The 25,902-nt window shown below is 38.0% G+C and overlaps 3 protein-coding genes across 4 annotated transcripts in view; 2 read left to right on the top strand and 1 right to left on the bottom strand.

Annotated features, from left to right (window-relative positions):
• cacna2d4a (calcium voltage-gated channel auxiliary subunit alpha2delta 4a) overlaps positions 1 to 23,855 on the top strand; it is a 36,564-nt gene extending 12,709 nt beyond the window's left edge. Inside the window, exons 28-40 of the mRNA XM_039668268.2 lie at positions 15,873 to 15,934; positions 17,562 to 17,576; positions 17,667 to 17,714; positions 17,862 to 17,924; positions 19,188 to 19,258; positions 19,861 to 19,936; positions 20,213 to 20,265; positions 20,350 to 20,405; positions 20,560 to 20,580; positions 20,787 to 20,904; positions 22,271 to 22,386; positions 22,715 to 22,797; positions 22,947 to 23,855. Coding sequence (XP_039524202.2) covers positions 15,873 to 15,934; positions 17,562 to 17,576; positions 17,667 to 17,714; positions 17,862 to 17,924; positions 19,188 to 19,258; positions 19,861 to 19,936; positions 20,213 to 20,265; positions 20,350 to 20,405; positions 20,560 to 20,580; positions 20,787 to 20,904; positions 22,271 to 22,386; positions 22,715 to 22,797; positions 22,947 to 23,042 — 878 coding nt within the window. The 3' untranslated portion in view covers positions 23,043 to 23,855. The remainder of the gene's footprint in view (positions 1 to 15,872; positions 15,935 to 17,561; positions 17,577 to 17,666; positions 17,715 to 17,861; positions 17,925 to 19,187; positions 19,259 to 19,860; positions 19,937 to 20,212; positions 20,266 to 20,349; positions 20,406 to 20,559; positions 20,581 to 20,786; positions 20,905 to 22,270; positions 22,387 to 22,714; positions 22,798 to 22,946) is intronic.
• Positions 1 to 25,542, bottom strand: lrtm2a (leucine rich repeat transmembrane protein 2a). Of its 2 annotated transcripts, XM_089126715.1 has the most exons (6): positions 25,431 to 25,542; positions 20,457 to 20,620; positions 14,199 to 14,284; positions 9,595 to 9,755; positions 6,027 to 6,623; positions 1 to 3,875 (listed from the first exon to the last, which is right to left on the bottom strand). In XM_089126715.1, exons 4-6 carry the CDS (start codon positions 9,653 to 9,655, stop codon positions 3,421 to 3,423), a joined length of 1,113 nt encoding a protein of 370 aa, XP_088982841.1. In that variant the 5' UTR covers positions 9,656 to 9,755; positions 14,199 to 14,284; positions 20,457 to 20,620; positions 25,431 to 25,542; the 3' UTR covers positions 1 to 3,420. The 2 variants fall into 2 exon arrangements, with proteins under 2 accessions (XP_088982841.1, XP_039524212.2); XM_039668278.2 differs by lacking the exons at positions 14,199 to 14,284; positions 20,457 to 20,620; positions 25,431 to 25,542 and adding an exon at positions 12,882 to 13,489.
• stk38l (serine/threonine kinase 38 like) overlaps positions 24,632 to 25,902 on the top strand; it is an 8,074-nt gene continuing 6,803 nt past the window's right edge. Inside the window, exon 1 of the mRNA XM_039668275.2 lies at positions 24,632 to 24,853. The gene's annotated coding sequence lies outside the window, so the exon portion shown is untranslated. The remainder of the gene's footprint in view (positions 24,854 to 25,902) is intronic.

The following is a 25,902-nucleotide window of genomic DNA, read 5'->3' on the forward strand; positions in this document are numbered from 1 at the left end:
TTTACAGAAATACATTCTTTATTCATTTTTAACACAGAAATATATCACAGATCACAAATCATATTTCAAACTGATTTTCATCAAGCGAAAATATAAAGTAGGATCTTATATCAGTCTTAGAAAAAAGGTCAAGTGAAGAAAGGGTCACATCAATAAGCTAGAAGATATTAAACCAGAACTTTATAAAGATCTTGAAGATGCTTTCAGCTCAGTCAAATGGGCAAATCCTTTCCTTTCATCAATCCAATGGGATTTACAAAGTGTGTAGTGAAGTGTGTGTGTGTGTGGTGTCCCTGCTCTTAAATGTAAGGCCAGGACCGAGAGTAAACACACCTCAGCAGAGTCATTGCTCATTTATATACCGCCCTTCATTTTCACTGGCATATTTGCTGACAGTCAATAAACAAGCATGTGCTCACTTTTGAGATTATTCGCAATAAGTGCTATTTGACGGGAAAGTATTAGTCCACCAGTGGCAAAAGTGCTTTCGTCTTTTCTTTTTACATAACGGAGGATACAGGGTATGTGTTTTGTTGCCCCGTGCAGAGTACAGGCTCATGACACATGCTGTATAAAATTCGACCTAATGGCAAGAGAATACATTACTGCAATCATTAGACAAAACCCCTCTAATTAATAATTCATGAGTTTTCTCTGAATTCTCTTATGGAGAATTTTTAGGAGTTCCTCTACAAAAGGAGTTTTCACAGGAAACACAGGGAAAAGTATACTCATTTTTTTGCTATCAAGTTATTGATCATAAATAATTTGTAAGACACAGATTAAAATAGATACATATATTCAACATACTTTTGAATAAATGTATATCTGTACTTATATATACTCAGAATATGGCTGCAAATATCATTGAACACACAGATAAACGTCAGAGATGCTTAACTGCTGGTGTGGGTATTTGCACACAAATTAGTTGTTACACTTTGATTTACATTTTTTTTTTGCCAGCAACCTTACCAGTAATTTGCATTGGTAATGAATAGTGTGTAGGAAAGATTGTTGCTATAGTTACAGCAGAAGAGCATCTCTTAAATCCAGATGAGGTGGTGTGATATTTGCTCCACACCCATGTGCCTACTGCACATCCTTCCTATAGATGGCAGCATTGTGCAAAACACCCAATGACGACGTTACTCTTGATATTATAATCCATTTCTAAATTTTCAATAATACTGAGGAAAGAAAATATGCTGGTTCACATTAACAGTGTGCAGCAAGTTTCTGACTGTCTATATTTTAATTTTTCGACCAGTTGCTGAGGCTGATTGCCGCAGAAAAGCTTATATCTGTGGGCTTCTGAAAGCCCAAGTAAAATTTATCTGAATTATTTAGTCTAAACAACATCTGGCCTCAAGGAAAAGCGAAATGTGCAAATTGGTCCACAAGCAGAAAATTGATCACACAGACTCAATCGATTCTCCTCCATTGCCAGCCCAAGAGAAAAGATCAGACTAAATCAGCTATGACATCCTAGTCCAGAATTAAACAACAGATCAACAAAGACATTGATTTATATTGCACAGAAAAAGTCTATCTTAATAAATGTAAGGTTTATTTCCCTCTCATCTATTGCCTTTCTGTTTTTTTGTTTAGAGGGTAGTTATCACTGTGCTTCTTTAGCCACCAAGGTGTAATTAACCGTTCCAATAGCCACAATCTGCCACCCTCCACTAACATCAACAGAGTCATCAGCCTGCTCTATATTAGCACTTGACTTCACAATACTTCAAGACACTTCACGATAGACGCCAGGGCTGGATTCTTCTAGTCTTACAAAAACATGTCTGAACTCTAGAGATGAACATGGAGAAACAACAAACCGTAAACAATGTTATCGACACAAATTATTACACGATACAAAGGACAAAACGCACACTTAAAAACATAAAACTGGGGTCACGTCACATTGCACAGAATATATTATAGCTGATAAATAAGGTGGGAATATTTCGAATGTGATATGTGGGGGTTATGATGTTCAGTTCACACTGGGGTAGGGTTAAGGGTTCAAATTAGAGTTGGTAGTGGGATTTGGATTGGGGGTTTAATGTTTGGGTTTGGATAAGAGTTGAAGGGGTAGCGTAAGAGTTCTTTGGATTTGCGATGGCAGGAGTTTTAGACTTGGGGTTCATATTAGTGATGGAGGTTTATGGTAAGGGTAGGGTTTATGGTTTAGAGCTATGGGTTTAGGTTAGTGGGATAGAGTTGTGGGTTAGGATAAGTTATGGAGGTTTAGGTTAGAGTACATTTCACAGACAAAGCCAGTATTAGCCCTAGTTCAATTATGGCAATTAAGTAGTTTATATGGTATAATGTTCAAAAAAAAAACTGGTGTGCATCCTGAGACAAAACAATGGCACTGACATTTTTTTTAAGAAATATCAGTGCAAGTTGATTTCAGTTATAACACCTCAAACATGCATTTTAGTCTGAGACTAGGCCTTGTCTGTGAAACCAGGGGCATGATGGAGGGTAATTGTAAGTGTTGGAGGTTTAGGGTTGGGGGTCAGATTAGAGTTAGAGTTGGTGATTAGGTACAGGTATAGTGATGGATATTGAGGATTAGGGGTTCAGATTATTGATGGAGGTTTATGTTAAGGATAATGATTTGTGTTATGGGTTTAATTTTGGGAGTAGAGTCAGAAGTTTAAGATTACACCATGTCTACACTGATGCTGCAACGGCTTGAGGCTGCCTACACTGGAAACTTAAAAGTGAATTTTCCAAATCAAATTGTCCTTTTGCCGGAAGCAGAGCAAGCGCATGTAGTATCTCAGAAATCTAGGCATCCGATTATGGTCTGTGACTCGGTGCAATGCATTGGAATGTATCCACTGTAGACAGCATCGATTATAATGAGTGTTATTGGCAACAAAGTGTTGGAGGTGATGGTTGGATTAGTGATGGACGTTTATGGTAAGGATTAGGATTGGTATTGAAGGGTAGGGTTAGGGTTTGTGAGGGTTAGGATTAGAGTTAAAGGTCTAGGATTGGGGTTGGGATTAGTGTTGAGGGTTATGATTGTAGGTTTGGATTGATAGCTAGGCTGCTACAGAGGCAAATGCTAATGAGAGCACGTTATCCTCTAGAAACATCAGGATTCAGGAACTGTGAACAGTTGCATCCACGCCTCCTCTGCTGAGATCCTCTCAACAATGGGAGGAGGGTGGGGGAGTTCTAAAGTGCTGAGTGGTCCCTCATTTCCTGGGGCAAATAGGTCATACAGTAGGCCAAAGTTTAGCGATTGAGTAAAGTGTAAGTCTGAGAGTCAGATAGAGTCTTAAGAAGGACAGAGAAACAGGAAACAGGGATTATAAATCCTCTACTGGGCACCAACCAACCAGTAAAGGATTCTTTATATTTGTGAATGACCTCTGAACTCTGAATCTCTCCCCCATTCCCCTATGCAACTGATGAGATCTGTTTATCCTCCGAGTCGCCTTCTGCCTCTGCGTCGCCCATCAATGGCTGCCTCTTCTTTAGCTCTCGCTGGTATTTTGCCATTAGAGAGGCATATATGCAGCCGTATGCTGCGGCAGCTACCATCATAATGCACACGATTCCACAGACCACACCAGCGATCACTACTGTGCCGATCGCCCTGCGAACACTGACCGGCCGATAACGCTGCTTCACACAGTCTGGTAGCTCTGCCTCCGTACGCACCACAGCACCTTCGGACGATGGAGTGGGTGTCCCGCGAAAACATGGTGGAGATCCACCTTTGCTCCCAGCCCCGCCCCCATTCTCATCCTCCAATTGCAGACAGTAGTTGAACATCTCCACGGGAACACCCCTGATGTCACGGCCCCTTAAGTCCTTCGGAAGCGTACACTCAACGGCATCAACATAACCGCCTACGACAGAAAGCAATAGAGAAAGATAAATCAAAAATAATACTCTCTAAGCTAAACAATAGTAACCTCTAATGAATTTAAATGGTGGCTTCAAGCCCTCCAAAATAGCACCGCAAAGCCAGGAGGGTCAGAAGCCCACTTCAATGTGCGTGTGTGTTTGTTTGAGAGAAAGAGTGGTAGCTGGCGTATAATTAAAAAGCCTGACATGCATACAGAAGCTCTGTTCCAAAACCTAGTGATTTGCCACACTGCCTACATAGGCAACATGCTAACTGTCATGGAGTGACTAATTTGAAGTGCATAGGCAGCAACTCCACATGCCATACAAATATAATTCTGTACAGGGTAGTTGATTTTAAAATAGCTTGTAATTGGCATCTCAAGAATAGTGCACTAATCCATTACAAATCACACAGCTAATGGTGCAATGATCCAATATGCATAAAACACACAGTACAAACAAATTTGGGGTACAATATATATTTTTTTTTCTTGAATTATTTCAGAATATTTTAGAATTACCGAATGATATATAATGTTAAAGTAATGCATTGCAAAACTGTATTACTTCCTAAAAAATTGTGCTATTTTTTATGGAAAGTTATGTTACTTTTTCTCATCTGGGCTGGGCTTGCTTGTTTGTTTTTCAAATGTTAAAGCCCTTTCACACCAAAAGTGAAATGAATAAGCCTCAGACTGAGGGAAATGCAAATTCACACCTGTACAGTAGAGGGCACAGCTCAAACAAACCTTTCCGCTGTGCTGCCATTCTGGATTGCAGAAGAATAGGACACAGGAGAAGAAATTTCACTCTTAAGCAATAAAAACAAACAAAAAAAAATCAAACACAAATGTGATGTTTATCTAAAGCCTTTTTTTTCTTATTTCTATGGTTGAATTAAAGCATCGAAGGTCAGCATTAAAAACATTAGTTAAGAAAGTGAAATTAAAGAACGTTTGTTTAATTTAACATTGATTATTGCACGTTTGCGTATTCTGAGTTTGCATTTTAGTTTTTATTCATTGAGGAAAACTGAATCTGTTTTTTGTGCAAGTGACATGAGTAAATGCATTGCTCAAAATTAGTCTAGAACTACAATAACCATCATGTTTACATAGCACCTCTACACTTACTTGCTTTACTTATTTGAAAAATTACAGACGTTTGCTTCTGAATTTAAAAGTAATGTTACTTTACTAGTTACTTGCAAAAAACATGTAATGAGTTACCACCAACACTGTATATAATGTTATTTTTTTATAATTTCCTTCAAAAGTTTGATGCATCGTGGGATCTCCATGAACATGCAATGCTGCCTGAAGTTGGTCAAAACAAAGTATTTTGGAAGGTAGTTTAAGTAAGGTCAAGAAAGTATTATGGTTGCCTTATATGCCACATCTGTAGGCAGCTCACTAGGTATTGGAACAAAGCAAGAGAGACCCAGAGCCCACCATGACTGGAGTCTCTTTCTCACACACTAAAAGCTTTGTGACTCAGCCTCTTATGTCTGTTTCAAATCCCCCTCCCTCTCAAAGCTGCTCTGAAACAGAATTAAATGAGTTTCTCTGACTCAGAGTAGAAGGATTGAGACGGACAGAGAAAAATAGAAAGTGAGAGGTATGGAGAATTTGAAGCTCTGCTTCACAATTATTGTTGGGGTTTTGCCACATTTCATTGCCAGTGGTAGACAAAAGATGGAAATTATTAAGGAGAGAGTGGGTACATTTCCTACAATAAGTCTGGAGTACATGCACTTACCATTAGGTTACAGCTCCATCTGTTAAGAGGCTTAATAAACCTCTTTTAAAACAGATAATTCTCAGTGGTTTATAGCCCTTGCAAAATGCCAATAAACATGCAATTTACATGATTGTACATTACATTTTAATGCAATACAGTAATTCGATAAAGTTGAAATATATTACTTGATGGAAGAATAATTTATTCAGATTTTAAATATTAAAAGGTTTAATTATTAATTGAACACTGATGTCTATTATCATACTGCTGTTGTCAAGGCAGTCCACTTTGGATTGTGCCAAAGAACACACCTTACTTATGGTAAAATCCTTGTAACCTACAGCCTCTTGTGGCTTATTGCTCAAATTACGTGTTTTTACACCTCCAGAGAATAAAAACACTACGCTCACCTCTGTATATTAGCCACTCCATCCAGTGTTTGAAGTCTCTCAGGTTGCAGTCACACTCCCAGGGGTTTATGCCCAGCTCCAGGTGCTGAAGGTTGACGAGAGGCTCAAATGTGGCTCTCTCCAGGGCGTGAAGTCTGTTCCCAGCCAAGGAGAGCCAGGTGAGCCCCTGCAGCTCATCCAGCAGGCCCAGCGGCACAGCGGCCAAGCCGTTCAGGGACAGATCCAGCCTCCGTAGCTGGGTCAGGCCACGAAATAACTCCCGATCCAAAACCGTTAGGCTGTTGTTACGCAAACTCAAATCGCTCAGGTTACTCAGCTCACGGAACAGTCTGGAAGGCAGGTTGTCCAGATAGTTGTTGGACAGGTCGAGGCTCTCAAAGGTGCTCAGATTGGCAAAGGCCGAGACGGGCAGGGAGGAGAGGCGGTTATTGGCCAGAAAGAGGGTATGTGTGCCCTCCGGGAGAGAAGTGAGAGCGGGCACAGATACTAGACTCCGCCCACTGCAGTTAGCCTCCAGTGAGTTACACACACACTCTGAAGGACAGCCAGAGCATAACTGCAGAAACGTAGCACACACACTCAGCACACCTAGCAGACCTGTGTGAATGAAGAAAAAAAGAGAAGTATTTATCGATTAAAAGAGTTGACAAAGATGTGAAAGGTGTTCATTTAATGCCAATGTGAAAAATATGTACAGTGTTTAATAAAGGAGACCAGTGCTCAACACAACTTAACCTGTGGCTTCCGCTCCAACCACACTGGTTTAAACTGGAGCTTATGTGAACCTACAAACAAACCTGTAGACATAGCAGTATTTTTGATGCACTCGCTGAAAGTAGCTACTGTCTGTGTCGCAGCACCTTCAGGATGTTTTTGCGCAGGATGTGTTTTGACTATTGTATGACGTATTCACCTGCATGTCTTTTCAAAACTCAATGACTTTCTTTCTCCTTAGAACACAAAATAAGTATACTGCATGACCAAACTGCTCCAAAAATTACAACAAACGCACCACCAAAAAAAAAAGTTAATATCACTTGTATGCTAATTCAGTCAAAAGGTCTTCTGAAACCATGCAGTTGCTTTGTGTGAGGAAAACACCCAAATGTAACTTGTTTTTTTTTTTACTGAAAGTCAATGAGACACACGACACACATTTGAAATCATGACATCAAACTTATATTAGTTTAATTGAATATGAGTGTGAATGTAGATTTGTATATCTCAACAAATGTTAACAACTTTGTGCTGAATGATTCACGTAAATACTGTAGCACCAAACGGTGATGGCAACGATATGCGGTTTATCACCTTTACACTGTGACCTGTACATTTTTGCCAGGAGATGAAGCTTTTCATCGACCTTCTCAACAATAAAATTATTAATATAACCCTCCAATGCATAGTTAAGGTCTTTTAGGTGACTGCGATATGGTATATTATCTTTCTGTCTCCAAAAATCACCATTTGCCTCCTGTGAAATGTCTCCTACTGTGACAGCTGCCAAAGCGCCTGTCCCCGAATGTTGACTGTTTGTCCGAGTGAGTGGAGGGGGCGTGGCTTAGCCATAGATCAATTGGGTTACTGGACTCTTCAAACCCTGCAGGTCTATTCCAATAGGGTTAAAGTTAGCAGTTAAAAACAGTGCACATGATAGTAAAATAAATCTTAACAGGTATGAGAAAATGCTTCCCATATCTTTGTTGTTGGATAATTGCAACTGCAGTTCTACCTAAAGAACCTAAAAAGTTTATCTTACGGAGTTAAACAGAGAACGTCCTCTGCTCAGAGTTAAACAGAGAACGTCCTCTGCTCTGCCATAAAAGCAAACATTTGCCAACTGTTTGTCACTTCTCTCTTTTATGCAACAGAGGTGGGGTGCAATGTTTCTGTGTCTGAGACAATCTACGCTATCAATGGATATGACAGTTTAAACATTGAGATCCCAGTTGTCTCGTTGAACGTGTGGGTGTGTGTGTGTGTGTGTGTGTGTGAGTGTTTGGCAATTTAAGTGCAGACAGATGCAGTTACAGCACTCGGATATCTGATCCTGACCAGCCTCAACACCCTGATCCCTTTGTAATGAGAGACACACACAATCATCATGAACACACGCTCTCTCTAATACTCACTCACACAATTCTGTGTAATCTCAATAATTAATCTGTCCTTCTAAACTATGTAGTTGTGAATTATTCTAGAATTGCTGTTTTGGCCTGTCAACCTTCAATTTCCAGTATATCCCTTTCTTCTCTCATCCGTTATTCTGTTTGGCTGAGAACAAAATGTGTCAGGATAGGCATATGACTGGCTGCTGACATTGAAACACAATGTTCGTTCTCTGTTTTGTTCCCTATGTGTTCAGAACGCCGTTGAAAACCACAGAGACTGACTTTATGTAAGTGGTGAGAATGGAAATCTCCTTGTGAGTGGACCTAGATTAAAAATAGGATGAATGTCTATTTTGTGCCTACATTCATATTTCATCTTGAATTTTATGATGGCTACCTCTTTTTTTTAACCCTACTGGATTTGCTCATTTTAAAAGCAGATCTCCGATTTTCAGAATAAATAATGGAGATTGCTGTAATGCAAAAGAAAAATAAGTGTTGGTTGCTTCTTTCTATGCAATGACAATAAATGGGGACTTCAGCTTTACAGAAAAGACACAAAAGCACCATAAAAGTAGTTACTTATATTCTCTTTGCTCTATATTCTATACTCTATAGTAGTCTGTTTTTTATTAAAGCTGTTATTTTTCTCCAGTGAACAATTGATTTCAACAACCAGGTCTGTCCTTGTCTAGACAGGTTTTATGTAATGGATCATCATATTAATTGAAAGGATCCAATTCAAGAGAACAATTCATTACATAAACTCTTAATGAATGCGTCAAGAGCTAGTGCGAATGTCAAAATAATCACTAAATAATTAAAATTTTAGGCTTTTCCCAAATCCCCACACAAAGCAAGCTTTTGACTTCAGAAGACTTTGAATAGTGTCTTTGATGGTGTCTTTTTGGACCTTCACTTTCATTAAATTGAAAACAGTGTCTAGGTCTAGGATATTCTTTCAAAAAGCATTGTGTTCCCAAAGAAAGTAATACAGAATAAGTATTGGCTTAAAATATAAATAGCATAGAGATTTTAAGTTGGACTCTAAACCGATAGCAGGTCAATATTTTCCACTACACCATGACAATGACAATGCAGCAAAACTGTGTATGTGTGAGTTGCCACTACATTGCTTCATGCAGATCTTCAATCAGACACACATTAACTAAAGCCATCCTAATCCATCTGTTGCAGGGGCAGCTGGTGATACGCCGGACTCTATACCACTATACACACCCACACAGGCACATACGTCAACACACACCACCTTTCTTTCCACAAACACATTAATAAAACAGAATGCAAACTGATGGATTTCGGAAATTGAACAATGTAAATAATTTAGATATTTGGACAAAGCATTTAAAACTTTATGCATGGAATCGGTACTTAAATCCTCTTAAAGCCCAACACCTTCAGAAGAGTGAATGTGTGTGTGTGTTAGTTGGGCTCACCTTGACTGTCCGGATTTCCTCTCCTCCTGCGACCCACTGTAGGTGCAGTGCTGAGCTGCATTTCTGCGCTTCTACGACTGCAGCTGCCCTTAGATTCGCTGTGGCATCAGCTGGCCCTGATGCCAGCCTCCACAGGCAGCGATACGGGGCCAGTGATGAGACTGCAGAGAGAGAGTTTGAAGGATAGTCAGTAACTTGACGCTTAGTTTTCTGTCCGTTTTAGCATAGATGAGTGTGTGAGCTGTGTGGTTTGTGTTTTTTTCCTCCAATAAGTATCTCGGGGGTTGAAACTCAAATAAACCTTGACATGTTGGCAACGGCATTATCACTGTCATGTCAAAGCTTATTTTTTTAATCAGCTCACTTCCCGTGAAAGTTGATTCCTTCTCTGTGCTCTCTACTTTAGGCTCAATGGAAAACATCTTAAATTAGTAAAGATCAAATTAGTAATTAACTTTTAACACACAAACCTCGCAACATAATGCTTCTCGAATCTGTTCAATATTCTATTAGACTAGTTAACATTTTCCAGTAGTGTGCAGTGATGGACAATACAGTTAAATTCTAACCTACAAGAAGAAAAATCACATATGAGAGCTCTTGAATGATGTTTTAATTCTATTTAAATATTTTATTATTGAATATTTAGTATTATTTTCATCAGATGAGATTAAATGGAGATCATACGGAGACTTTTGCTTACATCTCCTGCTCCAAGTTTCCATGAAATCAAAATTCAGAATATTTCAGTGCTCATTATATATAATTTATCAGTATACATCTTTTTTTTTTTATTCATGTATACTCATAATCTTTCATCAAAAACATTAACCCCCTTGAAACAACATCTGTTCTTTTCATGTGTCTCGGTGGAGGGTGGAGCTTAATATTCTCCACAACAGACTGCGACTGCAAACTGGCATTCAGATCTGCCTTTATTTAGGTAGCAACGTTCAACTTCCTACGATCCAATCAATAGTACCGAAGTTATGACGTCACTTTGTAGGACAACTCGGAACTAGCGGCGCATGGGTTCCCTCGATCAAAAAGCTATGCATTTTCCCATAGACTTATGGAAAATTGCAAAAAATAAGATCTGTGTTCAACAAAGAGTTGTGACGCTCACACGTTTTGTCTATCAAGATGATCTTTACAAGTTAATACAAAATGTATACATTATGAAGCGGGTGCGTCACGTTTAGTCAATAAAACAGTTCCGCATAGGATAGCCTACATGTGTATCCTCGCTCATGACTCCTCTGGAAGCCTCCTCACTCCTCGATCCTCGACTCCTCACGGTGCAATTAGAGAATCAAGATGGCTGAGCTCGATCGGTTTCCGGGTCATAGGATGGAGGACGGAGGAGCGAGGAGACGAGGAGGGATATTGAGAAGCACCCTATATAAAGTTTTTAAAAACCACAAGCAGGTTATAACTGCTGTGTTTTAAGTCATAGATCAAAACGTGAAAATATTTAGAGGCTTTGTTAACCACAGACCTTATTTCAGGCGATTTAGCTAAAACCCATTCAAAAAACCCATAGACTTTAGGGCGAGGGAACCAGAAGTGCTAAAATGCTACCTAACTTCCGCTTTTTGGCCTAACTTCGACATTCCCAAAGGACGAAATCAACATTTTTACATTTTACTCTTTCAAGAAGCCGTTTGACTCAGATATTCATCACAATAGGAAAGAAAAGTCTATTGCAACTTCCATTTTAAGTCGACTTTAACTATGAAAAAGATGTCAATGCGTTTCCTCTAGACCAGAGTTTTAAAAGTGCTCCCAAACATGTCTCAAACTGTTCTTACATTTTTTTAACAAACCAAACTCTGGGTGTGTGTTGATGAAAAGTTAATAATTAACTCAATAAAAAAAACTTTCCCAGTGCACACTCATCTGTAATACATACAGTAGGAGCTTACTGTAATACAGCTCTCCAGGGTACAAAACCGTAGTAGTAAAACCGGCGCTGCAGATGCGATTTGGTTAATTGAGGTACAGTAATATGACACGGAAACCCTTACAGCACATGACAGAGAGGGGAATATTATTATTATAACGGCATACCATTATGTAATACTAGTTGTGTAACGCAATGCTGTGAATGTGTGCGTCTCAGATCATTGAGCACAAGGTTACAAGTTGCTTCTGTTTATGCCAGGCCAGTTTGCTGTAAAATGGCCGCTGCTGTCTTAGACTGTGACACTTCGGCCTTGTCACCTGCCACATCCATCACAGCGTGCGTCTGTGTGTGTCTGTGTGTGCGTATTTGCGCAACGCAACACCAATTCACCAGCCTGTCATCTGAAACGGCACAGTGGAAAAATGTGCAGACATTTAGAGGTTATATTGCATGTGTGTGTGTGAGTGTGTGAGAGAGAGAGTGAGAGTTTCTGAAAACACCTTTTGGAGTTGCTCAACACGTGAATATTTTTCAGCGCTTTACAGATCCTAGAACATGCAAGTTTGAGGGTGTGATAATGTGAGTGTGTGTGTGAAGAGAGGATAATTAGTTTAGGGTTGTATCATTTGACTCCCGAGCATGCAGCACACACGCACACTCACACGTGATGTAGCTTAACAGTCTCTCACTTTAGCAGCATCTCTCTCCACGTCCAGTTCAGCACATATTTCACACTTTCTCACCCCACGCCATTCCAACTTCCTGTGAATGCACAGGTCAACTATGCATGTGTGTTCATAAGTAAATAGAAACGCCCTTTAGATGTTCACCTCTGAACCAGTCCTGCTGATCCCTTTTCTTTCTTTCCAATGCACACACACAGAGAAGGCAGCAATCAAAGTCAACGGCGGCAAGAACAGAGCGAAGAAACGTTAGAAACAAAGACACGGAGGCCACGGGGATGAATTATTAAGAGCAGAATCACAAACAAAGACACGCTCGCATAAACACTCATTCAAGCAACACACACATTATGCGTAAAAACATACCAACCACTTACACAAATGCTTCTGTTTATACAATAAATATGCAAGAGTTAATAGGATTGCATATTGTAGAGACTCAAATGCATGCTCAAATACACTCAAAAGCAGCATTCCAGAACATCACCTGTGGTCACACAGACATATTTCCTTTGTGTCCAAATAAAAAACTGGACATCATGCTCTGTAACCCAAAACAACAGGCGAATGTGTCGGTCTAAAAAAAAACAAAAAAAATCCCTCGGCAGACATCATGCACAGACAACGTAATCATAACTAAGGCAAATTGTAATGTGTGCTTGTATATGTGTGTCATAGGTTAACAGTGTTTCGCTCACCGTCTTTAGATGCTGTCCTTCTCGGCGTCCCCCCCCAAGCTCACACAGTCTCTCTCTCTCACACACACGGTTGTGGGAGAAATGAGCGAATAGCAGCTCTCGTAACGCTCCAATGTGGAATTGAAAATATCCTTCCGCTGCCAAGAGCAACGGCTGCCACAGAAGGAGAGGTGGATTGGAGGAAGGAAAAAAAACGATTAAAATAAAGAAGAAGGAGATGAAGGAGGGGAGTTAAATCCTGCGCAATGCCTTGCTGTAATGCTCAGAGAGAGAGGATGACAGAGAGAGAGAGAGTGAGTGTGTGAGTGAGTGAGCGAGTAAGAGATAGAGGGGAGGAGGAGGCGTGCTCCAGTCTTTCAATTATCTGTGGTTTCCAGCAGATCGACTCGCCTCTGTGTTTGTATATTGAGTCCACAGAATGCACTTGAGTGTGTGTGTGTGTGTGTGTGTGTGTGTGTGTGTGTCAGGAGGTTGTCTCTTAAGCGCATACTGTCCTCAGGCTAGCCTTTGGTGCGCATGTCTGTGTGAGTAAGTGTGTGTGTTTGTGTGTTGCTTTCTCCATATGTGCATGTGGTGAGGCGTGCAGTGTAAGCGTGTGCCAGCCTTGTCAAAGATAGTAACATTAGTGAGGGATGAGGGGATTGAGGAGGGGTAGAGAAAACAGCTGATTCTTTCTCTCTCATAGATAGATAGACAGATAGATAGATAGATAGATAGATAGATAGATAGATAGATAGATAGATAGATAGATAGATAGATAGATAGATAGATAGATAGATAGATAGATAGATAGATAGATAGATCTATAAGGAAAAAAACCCTTATTATTGTTCTCTTGGATCCAATCACATGTTGCCATCACCATCAGTGATGTCATCAGAGTGCTGACATCATGCATCAGCTCAGGAATATAATCATACATGTACTCAGCATTGTTCAAGTAGACAAACTGGACCAAATGTCACCCATGTATACAAACATTTCTGCAATTGCCTGGTGTGCTGAATAATGCATAAAGGCACACAGGCCACGCTGCAGCAACAGCACCTCAAAAAAAAATAAGAAATTCAGCCATTGCAGCTATTTATAAGAGGAAAAGCATTCTGCGACACCAGAAGCGTTTACCTCCAGTATGTTGTGGGCTGTTGCAACGCACCGTGTACTTCAGAAGGACCTCAGTGCCGCCCACATGCTTTCACATGCCAGACATTGACAAGAAAAAGCACTACAGCTCCATTAAATCCTTACCATGCCATTTCTCTCCTTATCAGAAGCCCTCTATGTTATGAAGAGTGTTTTGTGGGGGTGTGTACATACTGTGTGCTGCTCACGTTGAGGACAGTGTCATATTTGGGTGGTGAGTCTTCAAGGTGTCGATAGGGGCTGCGCTGACATCATGTTACCTAAGCAACAGAGAGAGAGAGAGAGGTGGGGGAATTGAGAGGGTGTTTTTTTTTTTTTTTTTTTTTTTTTTTGACTCACTGTTAGCGTATGCTCCTTGAGCTCTTCGTGATAATCTGCAATGTAAAGACCCCGCTGCTCTGTTTGCCATCACACACACACACACACTGCAGTTTAGTTCTGTCATATTCAAATAGATATGAACCACATTTACATAATTTTGAATCTAATTTATAATTTGAAAATGCATATTAAGCTAAGCATAAAAGCGTACTGTTAAGTCCCCGGCACTCCCCGGACTATTATGACCAGAAGAATCTCATTTTTAATTAACGAGGTATTGTTTTACATACTTTAAATAGCAACATGTGATCCATCCATCCCTCTCTCTCTCTCTCTCCATCCATCCATCCATAACAAGGGAGCAAGAATAAGGGGTTTTCCCCCCAGATATATTCACATGCATCCATTAAAAGTTGTTAAATAAAGTCTATCATCTATCTACAGTAATTTTGGAGAGTTTAAAGCTCTGATGGTGTATAGCTTATTCTTTTTCTCTGTTTTTACTCATAAAGTTGTAAAATCTGTGTATTTTAAGTAGGGCTGATTGCTTGCCATGTTGTCGTCCTGAGCGTTTGGTTGAGGTTTCATGCTGTATCACATCATTGTGTTTGTTTTTGTGTGTGGGATGTTTGTGTGGAAAAGAGAATGACAGAAGCTCAGAAAACTGGCTATTTACTGAATTATCTGCTCTGCTGGAGTCACATGTCTTCCGTCATTCACACTTCTAACTGTGCTTGGATCCGTCTGCGAGCTCGCTCGTCACTATTTCGGGTAATCTTCATTGCAGGGTTGTCCAAATCTTTAGGATGCTGGATGAGACATGGTGACTGTAATCTTCCAGTATTATTATGTCTGCTAGGTCTAGAGCTTTATAATACACGTCTACTCATTTAAGAGATTGTCTGCCCTTTTACCTATCTTCCCTGCCCCGAGCAGCTATTACCAACACTGCCTTCCACTCTCTGACTCTTTATTATCCACATCTATTAATTAGCTTCTGTATGATAGATGCTTCTACTCTGGCCATCTCTCTCTCTCTCTCGCTCTCTCTCTCTCTGAATTATTGAAGTTAAAAAAGATTTTTACTCAAACGAACAATTTACTGCAGTTTAATCTGATCCGTCAATTTTACTGTCCTACTAATTACTTGGGGTTATTAAACAACAAAACCTGGTTCTGTAAAATGCAGCAATTAATGGGGGACGTGGATGTACAGATTGAGGTTATATATGAAGTACCGGGACTTACGCATGGGATATCATATCAGCACAATTTGCATTTTTAAGCTTGTGAGAGTACATGGACCCCCACTGATGCATGCTGGGATTATATATTTGCAAGTCGAACGGAATAGGGTCGGAGAAAAAACGAAAAAAATCTTCAGGGGCAAAAAACTCAGTCTAAGTCCTATTTACATATTCATTTATACTAACATATTTCTTCATTTTTGCATTTCAGTTGAGATATTATAATAATATTAGAATACGAAAAAAATTTCTTATCTTTTTGTGTTTCTTTCCTGCATAGCCATAGGTGTACAGGTGTCTCTTGAGATGTTGGAAAAAAGGCTTTGGTCCATAGCCACTCAGGTACTAAAGCTAATATATCATATATCACACACACACACACACACACACACACACACACATATATATATATATATATATATATATATTAGGGCTTTCAAACGATTAATCGCGATTAATCGCATCCAAAATAAAAGTTTGTGTTTACATAATATATGTGGGTGCACTGTGTATAATTATTTTGTATATATACATGCATGTGTGTATATATATATATATATATATACATATATATACTTTAATTTTGGATGTGATTAATCGCGATTAATTATTTGAAAGCCCTAATATATTATATTATATTATATTATATTATATATTATGTATATATTATATTAACAGATGTCAACAGGATGTCTCTCTCCACAAGGATATACACCAGCATGTGTGCGATACTGGCCGGATGGGTCTTATCTGTTTAAACATTGTGCATTTGATGGAAAGTGAAAACAAACACAATACTGTTAGCGGTGACACTCCTAGCACAGGCTTTTGTTTGATATTTCTAATGCAAACAGGAGATGTTAAGTGTTGAGAGGAGTGGAAGAGTCCAGAAGGCATTCGAAAAGAATCAGGAGAGGAGGTGATATCACTCTCTACATCCTCCTCAGGGAGAACATTCTCCCTTTTTTCTAGTACCCCTGGGATTTTCCATGCCTGAACGCTCTTCCACCTCAGCTGGCACATTACCACTGAGTCTTTGTGCACTCCTGACAGCAATAACTATGGCCACCACAGCGATTATTCTAACTGTTAAATGTTTGAAATGTTAAAATACAAATCCATTAAGGAAATTTTAAAGGATCAATAACAGCGCAGAATCCATAATGATTAACAACAGTGCAGAACATGACACACTGTAAGATGAAACATGCATGCTGTTAAAAAGAGACCAGCCTCTCTGTGTAAATTGTGCAAGGTTATTTTCAGCCATAGTTTTACATGAGACACACACGCAAGCTTAGTTTGTGCAAGAACACACGTGCATCATCCTTAAAGCCAGATAAATTCACTTTTGATTTTAAAAAACAAGTTTAATTTTAAAGATAAAATATTATGAGAAAAATTACAACTGTTCAAAAGTTTGAAGTTAGTTAGACTTTTAAAAAATATATATTTTTGAAAAAAGTCTCTTATGCTTTTTTCTTCATTTTTCTAATATGTTGATTTGCTGCTCAAGAAACATTTCTTAATTTATTATCAATGATAAATACAATGTGCTGCTAAGTATTTTTGTTGAAATCATGATACATTATCCTTGTTGAAAAAAATTATACATTTCTATCAACACTAGTGTATATTAAACATATTGATCCGAAAACTATTAATGACATTATTAAGTAAATTTATGTTTTACGGGAAAACAATAATCTCTCAGTCGGCCACTCAAATGCTTCAATTAGATACAGATTAATCCAAATTAAATTGAGATATGATCTATGGATCTTTAACAGTACTGTAGCTGCTGTAAATATTCACAGGTCCTTATGAGAGGATTGTTTTCCTGTTCCTGTTTCATCTGATATATGAGTTGAGTTTGAAGTTATCAGTCCTGAGCCAGTGATATGATATCAATAAATGTTTTTTCTTTCCTTTTTTTACTACTGCTGCTTATTATCTGGATGGACACCAGGCGAATGACACAGATGTATGTACTCAATACAAACAAGAGAATTTACACAATATACAAAACTTAATGCTCAGTTTCTCTGTCTTTGTCAATGTCTGTCTATCACAGTGTTCTGGTGTAGAGGGGCTTTGTCCTCTAAGCTGTACTGATAATCCGGTGAGTATTATACAATATAGTATTAATAATGCATAAGTGCTCGGTCTCTAGAACATTTGTGGATATATCGGTGAAAATATGTATCACCATTCCTCCATCAAACTAATCCAATGTGACAAAATGCTTTTTCTTTTTTTGTGTTTACAGGACATTAACTGCTACGTCATTGACAGTAATGGCTTCATCATCATCTCGAAGGACAAGACTGATGTAAGAGCACTTAAAGTGACAGGATAAGGTCAACACAAAATGCCATTTGCAACCCACTAAACATCTGTAATGATGCAAAAATAGGCATTTCCGAGTTAAACGGTATACTAACATGTAGGGAAAGAAGTCGTTTTATCCACTGTTAAGGGATTGGACTGTGAAAAGTGTCCAGTACACACCAGAATTAAGTATATATTTATTAAGTATATATATATATATATGTTTTTATATAGAAGATATTAAAGGCATATTTACTGTGTGCACACACACACACATTCTGTCCCTTTACACTATCCCTACCCCTAAAATTACCCCATTTTTACATTAAAACCCCTACCCCATTTTACATTAAAAAAAATAAAAAAAATAAACTCATTCTGTATGATTTATAAGCTTGTTTCCTTATGGGGACCTCAATTTAGGTCCCCACCTTGACAAGAGTCCCCATGGGTCTGTGTGCATTTAGTTTGAAATCCCCACCGGGATAGAAAACCAAGCAAGGATGTGAGTGTGTGTGTGTGTGTGTGTGTGTGTGTTGTAGTGTAAATCACTGGAAAATTAGGTTAAGATTGTCACGTTCTGGTTCAATGACGATAAAGATATGCACAAATATCTGAGCACAAGAACAGAAGACAGTGACAACAAAACCAAACTGTTAAAAAGATGGGGAAATGACACGCAATAAAAATATATTTTGCCGTTTAAATGGTTCCATTGAGAAAGCAGGTCACAGTAAAAAAAAGTCATGAAATAAAACGGTTCCTAAATAAACACATTGTGCTGTGAATAACACAGTTTAAAAAAAGCTCTGTTTACCACTGACTCAGCATAGGAAAGTGACTGTGGAAATGAATAAATAAATAAATAAATGCATGAGGTGTTTTCCATCATTAGCAGTGGTCCTATGAGAGAGAGAGAGAGAGAGAGAGAGAGAGAGAGAGAGAGAGAGAGAAGGAGAACAGTGCATCATCAGGGTAAATTTAGAGAAGGGGAGGGATAACACAGGTTATCTGAATAATTCAGCGTGCTGATGCGGTAAACGCTGACTCTGATGTTGGGCTGCAGCCATACAGGGCCCAAATGACGTTTAAAATTTGATTTCAGTGCTTTATCAAACAGTTAAGTCAAGATGTGGCGTTAAAGCTAATACAGACGCATTCATTCTGAGCTGTCATTGTTCCTATCCTGAACGAGAAAGAGATCCTGGTGGAATAAATAATAAATAACAATGTCTTGAAGTCTCTCTATTCTCTGTATCTGTAGGTTGGCAGGTTTCTGGGGGAAATCGATGGGTCGGTAATGTCACAGCTCTTGAGAATGGGCATGTTTAAAAGGTTAGAGAACTTTTATTTTGTTACGAACGAAACGCTTAGCCGCCTTTTCACCGTCGGGCAAAACAGTTCTAAACACAGTAAGGATTGGTTCCAGGTATATTTACACTTGAGATTGGTTCAGCATGACATGATTACAAATTGGAATTTTAAGAATGAATTCTTAATTTACTATCAATGTTGAAAACAGTTCTGCTTGATATTTTTTATGGAAACCATGATACTGGTAGAACTGTGCGTGTAGTGACGTCGCCACTCACTTTCCTGTTGCCTGGCTGCCAGTTTCCTATAGCTGGACAAGTACAATATTAGTTAATAATAAAAATTAAAAGAAATATCTGATCATCCTCTCTAACACGGTCACTATTTACATGTTATATCATGCAAATTCTTGCGCTACCAAGGCAGCGATGGAAAAGTGGCTAATGATTCCATGAAGAACTTTTAACATTCGTCTATGATCTTCACACTAGGAAAAATGGAAAGAACCTTTCAGTGAACCATTTTCCTAGTGTGAAGATCAAAACCTTCGGAAGATTTATTTTTAAAATGTGAATTTAATGTAAATGTGATGTAATGTATTAATGTGTGTGTGTTTTCCACAGAGTGTTACTGTATGACTATCAGGGCATGTGTAAGGCGAATACTCACTCTGCTAGCGGCGCTCGACCCCTGCTAAGTGTAAGCGTTCTGTTGTCTGTTTTAATAACGTCTACCAGATCACAACAGTCAGATGCTATCAGTGTTATGTAATATTAAATTGCTGCTCTTGCAATCCATTGTGGTATATGACGATATGAGTGAAGGTCACAGGTCAGGGCTGATCTAGAAAAAAAGACTTGGCCTTCACACCAAAAGAGAGAGATGTGTCATGAGCTCTTGCACAGAAATTGTCAGTGTAACTGAAATGAAAGGATGCCATCGTGATTCTTTTATTCTTTTTTCCCCTTCCCTCAGCCCTTTCATAATCTCATGGCAGCACTGAAATGGTTCCTATCGAACTTCTTGCTGTAAGTGTGGCTGTTTTTCTGCTCTTTTCAACATCAGTGACTTGTAAAATCCCTTGTAAAATCAGACGTTTTTTTCTCCGCCAGGTTTTTACTGGACTTCAACATCTACGGTCTATGGCATTCCGAACACTTTGTGGAGGGTATGTGTAAAGTAAATATAAATACTGCAAAGATTCATTTGTGTTACTCACCTGTTTGTATGGCCGTTCCTGTGTCTTCCTTCATCTTCACTTTCATCGTTTCCCCTTTTATTTCTTTAATTCTGTAACCTTCCTTCATCTTGATGTGTCACAGCCAAGACCTTATTCCATTCATGTAAGTGCCGTTTCCATCGCTGTGTGTGATATTGCTTGTGCTGTGTGTGATAAAAAGAAAGCAGTGAAAAATTTGGCTTTCATGTTGTTATTCATGATCAAAAGTGATTTTATAATGAAAGTATCCTGTAGCTGATGTTATTTGAGGATAAAAAGACATTCTATTCTTTAATCCGTACTGTAGATAACTATGGGTTTGCTTTGTAGCTGGTAAGAAGTCAAAGGGGGGCCTTCTGCAGCCATGTGACACTGAGTATCCCAGCTTCGTCTACGAGCCGTCAATCAAAGAAACCAACAGCCTGATCAAGTGTGGGAGATGTCAAAAGTAAGAACTCGCATAGATCATTTGGCCATGGATGGATTTGCAATGCAATTTCTTGCTATTTATACATCAAAATATACATTTTGTATGTATATGATTCAAGTCGCATTTGCCAAATGTGAATTTGTAATTACAAAAGCCTTAAATTGTTCTTAGATTTATAAATACATACTGTAGTTTTCAACCACACTTTTGAAATACAGTATATTCTTAAAAAATAAGTTGCAAGTGTGGAACTATAAAGTCCCAATTACAAGACACAAGAGACTGTGGGGGGTCTTTCACACATTTAATGTACCAGTTTGTAAAGCAAATGAAGTCATATGCTCTTAGACAGCTCTATTTGACGCCCTCTAGCGGTGATGACAAATTATACAATGGAAAATAAGGTTACAGTATAACTAAAAAGTAATGGTTTAATATAGGCCAGATTGAGCATATTGCTAACCTAGACAATTACAGTAATATACGGTTTGTCTATATTCTTCATGAATATTAATTAATATTAGCTGGTTAGTTAAAATGTTTTGAAATTAAATCAATATTCAGGGTAGACTTAATAGTTAGTGTAGAACCAACTGTATGATCATTCCCTTACTGGGGGGTGAGTCCAGGTTTTTTTTTATTGTATTTTATTTTTTACTTAAAATCTTAGAATCACCCTGGGATTTGCCAAAAATATGAAAGAAATTAACCATTTTAAAGCATATAACTTTATTTCCAGAATATTTTACTTAGTAACTAAAAATAGCTAGGAGTATTATAATCTATAATGCTTTAAAAAGTAATATGGTACATGCATATATTTATCAAACTTCTGTACAAGTTCTCAGTTTACTTGTGTGCTAATTATACAACTATGTTAAGGTGATTTCGGTCATTTTCGTGCGTAGCGTTTTTCATTTGGCACTGTTAGCACAACTAGCAATATTGAATATTTTAGAAACATTATAATGAAGTAATACAAATGACCTTATGTTCGGTAAATGTAGAATGCGATACTGATCTAGCGGAAAGTTGCTATGGTTACATTCTGTCACGTACTGGCTTGACTTTATAATCCAGATTCAAGACGCTTGATGCGGATGAACCTATGGAACTATGGAAACTAACAAGATAACAATGAAGACAAGGGAAACGGGAACTAAATATACAGGACCTGAACCTTATGTTAAACAAGACAAACAAAATACAAAGTCAAATCAAATACAAGACACAGGGAAATCGTGACACCTCCCTAGGTTGATAGCGGCTCATGTAACCTATATCTGCATTTTGTGGTTATTGAAAACAGTCCGTTTGCTCTGGATTAACTGTTAAGAATGCCATTGACTAGACTTTATCTCTCTGTTTCTTTTATTGCACGCAGGGTGTTTGTAATTAATCAGATTCCAGACAGTAACTTGCTGTTGGTGGTGATTCAGGCTGATTGTGACTGTTCTCGGCAGTACGCACCCATCACCATGGAGCCCAAAGAGGTCAAATATATCCTTAAAACCCCAGCAAAATCAGGCTACCCAGACCACACACTGAGGAGATGAATCACAGTTTTGAATGAGATCAGTTTAGTCACTTAAAGGTGTAACCAGTAAATTTGCTTCATGAGAAAGAACAAATTTCACTCAAATTTCTGGGTGCACTTTTAGGAAATCAGATCAAATTTATGTTCAAACACATTTTTATATTTTATAAACAAGCAACCAACTGTATAACAAAGCATATTCTATTTTAAATGAAATGAATTTGGATCTGCTATAATGATGCTTTGCTTTTATTCTTGCCTTTTCTTCATTTTTTCTTAACCGCTGAGCACACAATGCCTCAGTCAAATGTGACCGCATGAGATCTCAGAAGATACGAAGAAGGCCTGAGTCTTGTCATGCTTACCACCCTCAAGTAAACACACACACACACACACTACTGCTCTCAAACATGCATTGCAAGGCTGCGTTCTGATTGCAATCTGTCTACCTACAAAATGAGATTTTCAGATATTAAGAAATCTCTGATAGGCCAACATATTCTGTGTATCTTGTCTGTTTTAGGAAAATGCCAAGGACTGCGGAGGGGCTGTGGCAATCAGCCTATCCGTCATGCTGTTTCTAGCCTGTTTATCAGTGTCTGCACTCATCCGTCGATGACAGAGGGTCTGTTAAATGCTCAAGAGAGTCACCCACACTCAACACAGCATGTTTTAATTAGCAATAATATGAGTTTAAACTAGAACACACTGAAAAGTCTTTAATATCAAGTGTACTGTATGTAGCTTTACTCAAGTTTGTGGATTTTTATGTCTTTGTCTTGACACCGAAACATCTGCTAAAACTTCTTTGAAAAATCAGAGGATGGACCAAAAAGAGACCCACACAAGCTAAGCTTCATTGAACTATGACATTAAAGAAGGGAATTTATGGCCAGTAGCTGACTGTAAGTGACAGGGGAAAGCAGGGGAAAGCGCACATGTGTGTATGTGTGTGTCTGTGTTTGGGGGAGAGAAACAGGAATATTTAACATTGCTTTTCACAGCTGTCTTTGTCACCAGAGGACTTATAAAATATATGAAAATGTCTCTCAGAGGATGTTTCAGGAATATGTGTTGTGTTTAAACCTTTGTTTTTTGGTTGTCTGTTCTGCAACTTGCACAATGTGTCAATTATAATAACTATACATTATTGAAGGTACAATATGTAACTTTTTTTAAAATCAAAATATCCAAAACCAGTTGCAAAGTGTTATGTATTTCTCTCAATTATGTACTTACATTATCCTAAATTTTTTCAAAAAATTGTAAATTCAGAGATATTAAAAATTGTAAATAGTGCCTGTCCCTTGCCTGTCCTTATCCCTGGTTTTTACTTGTACTGCCATAGTAACCATGGTGACAGATGTGGACAACTGTAACATTTTCAATAATATTTTGCAATAATACTGTTTGTTCTGTATTTTTCACCAAATAAATGCAGCCTTGGTGAGCATAAAAGATTTCTTTGCTATTTACAATATTTACCTTTTATCTTAATATACTTTAAAAATTTAATTTGTTCCTGTGATGAAAAACTGAATTTTCAGCATCAATCCTGAAAAAAATAACAGAGGTTATAAAAATATAATAAAAATGTATGTATAATAAAAATGTATTATTATAAAATAGCAGCACAACAATTTCCAACATTGATAATAAATCAGCATATTGGGATGGTTTCTGAAGGATCATGTGACAGTGAACACTGGAGTAATGATGCTGACAATTCTGCTTTGTATCACAGAAATAAATTATATTTTAAAATATAAAACCATTATTTTAAATTGTAATAATATTGTGAAATATTACTATTTTTGCTGTATTTTTTTAATCAAATTAATGCAGCCTTGATGAGCAGAAGAGACTTCTAAAACATATTATATTCAAAAACATAGTAATTTTCCAAACTTTTGACCAGTAGCCCTACCTATATACATTTATAAATATAATATAATGTAGAATAATAATGTAGAATAATAGAAATTGGTAAAAAAAAAAAAAAAGAAAAATAGCCCATATAGTAACCCATTTAGACAAAGCAAAACACTTACTATCTGGTAAATTCTATAATTTACCAGATAGTAAGAATGGTAAATTGGTAAAAATGGTAAATTCTATAATTTTCCATTATCCTATTTTATTATCGTCTTTCTTGTCAACTTTTATTTTGTAAAATTGTCATGGTCCGTCGGGGACTCTTGATTTGTCAGCGTGAGCGCGTGCGGGGAGGAGGATCATCAGAGTCAGCGCAGCTCAGCCGCAGCAGCAGCTCAACAAACATCAGCCTGAATAATTGAGAACAAACATGAGCGATCACTGAGCGACTCTGCTTTGCCTTGTCAACGTACGGCCATTCAGTTGGCTTTATTTTATCCTTATTTTGATCTCCGGGTGTCCGGCAAACTGTCTAATCTGGAGGAGGACGGGGAGGTGAGAATTTACAAATATGATGATGGTGGAAATAAATCACAGTGGTGGTACTGTTGTAAATCATTGGCTTTATGCGGACTAAATGATCATAATACTTTATAGAAAAGCGATGTGAGATGTGTGATAATCGCAATTCTTTTGTTGTCATTTATCACCTGCTGTCCATTGCGATGTTGTGTGTTTTTGATAGACAAGGGATCTTGATAAATGCAGTCTTTATTGAATACGGGAATCTATGTGGTGTATCAGCGTCAATGTGTCTGTTTTGATCAACCTGTCAAACTGCATGTCACGTTCGCAAGGTCACGCACGCAGACGCGAGGCCGCGCGCGCTCAAATTTAGTTTTCGTTAACGGTTACCCCACAATGGCCCATATTCATAATCATTCAAACACGAGTGACCGCAACATGAGCAGGTGCAGTAACGTCCTCCACAGTCCCGAACGGGCAAATGTAACAAACAAGAAAATGCAAAGACTTCAATAAACAAAAATCACAACAACAACAACAACACTTTTTTCGTGATATTGCTTAAAATACAGTTTCATAAACAAGCAATTAATATCGAATAACTCACGTCTCAAGCAAAAACTGGCCAGTTAGTTGCTATAATTCTTCTGTCGACGAAAATATTTCAAAAGAAGCCAAACCATCAAGTTGTTGCGCGTGTATTCCACACAGCAACGCAGATTTCCTCACATGCGATGTGAGTTCACTCGTTGCAAACTCCACTCCGGGTTTTTCCATTGAAAAAAAAAAAACACTCGTAGCGATGACGAACGAGCCTCTATTTTGATTAACTGCGGTGTTATTTTGTAATTCCGATACAAATCAGCGATATAAAAACTTATTCCGATTAAGTAACCCTTATTTACGAAATTAAAAATTAAAAAAAAATAAAATTAATATTTTGGCTTTATTTGTTTATTTTTTGATTGTTGGTCATAGTGGTGGTGCTGTGACTATGATGAAGATTATAATGATAATTATTTATATTATTAATAATTACATTATGATCAACAAAATAATATAATTTACAATGAGTCCAT

The sequence above is a fragment of the Pimephales promelas genome, chromosome 24 (genome assembly GCF_988280905.1).
Source record: "Pimephales promelas chromosome 24, fPimPro1.hap1.1, whole genome shotgun sequence".
Taxonomy (NCBI): domain Eukaryota; kingdom Metazoa; phylum Chordata; class Actinopteri; order Cypriniformes; family Leuciscidae; genus Pimephales; species Pimephales promelas.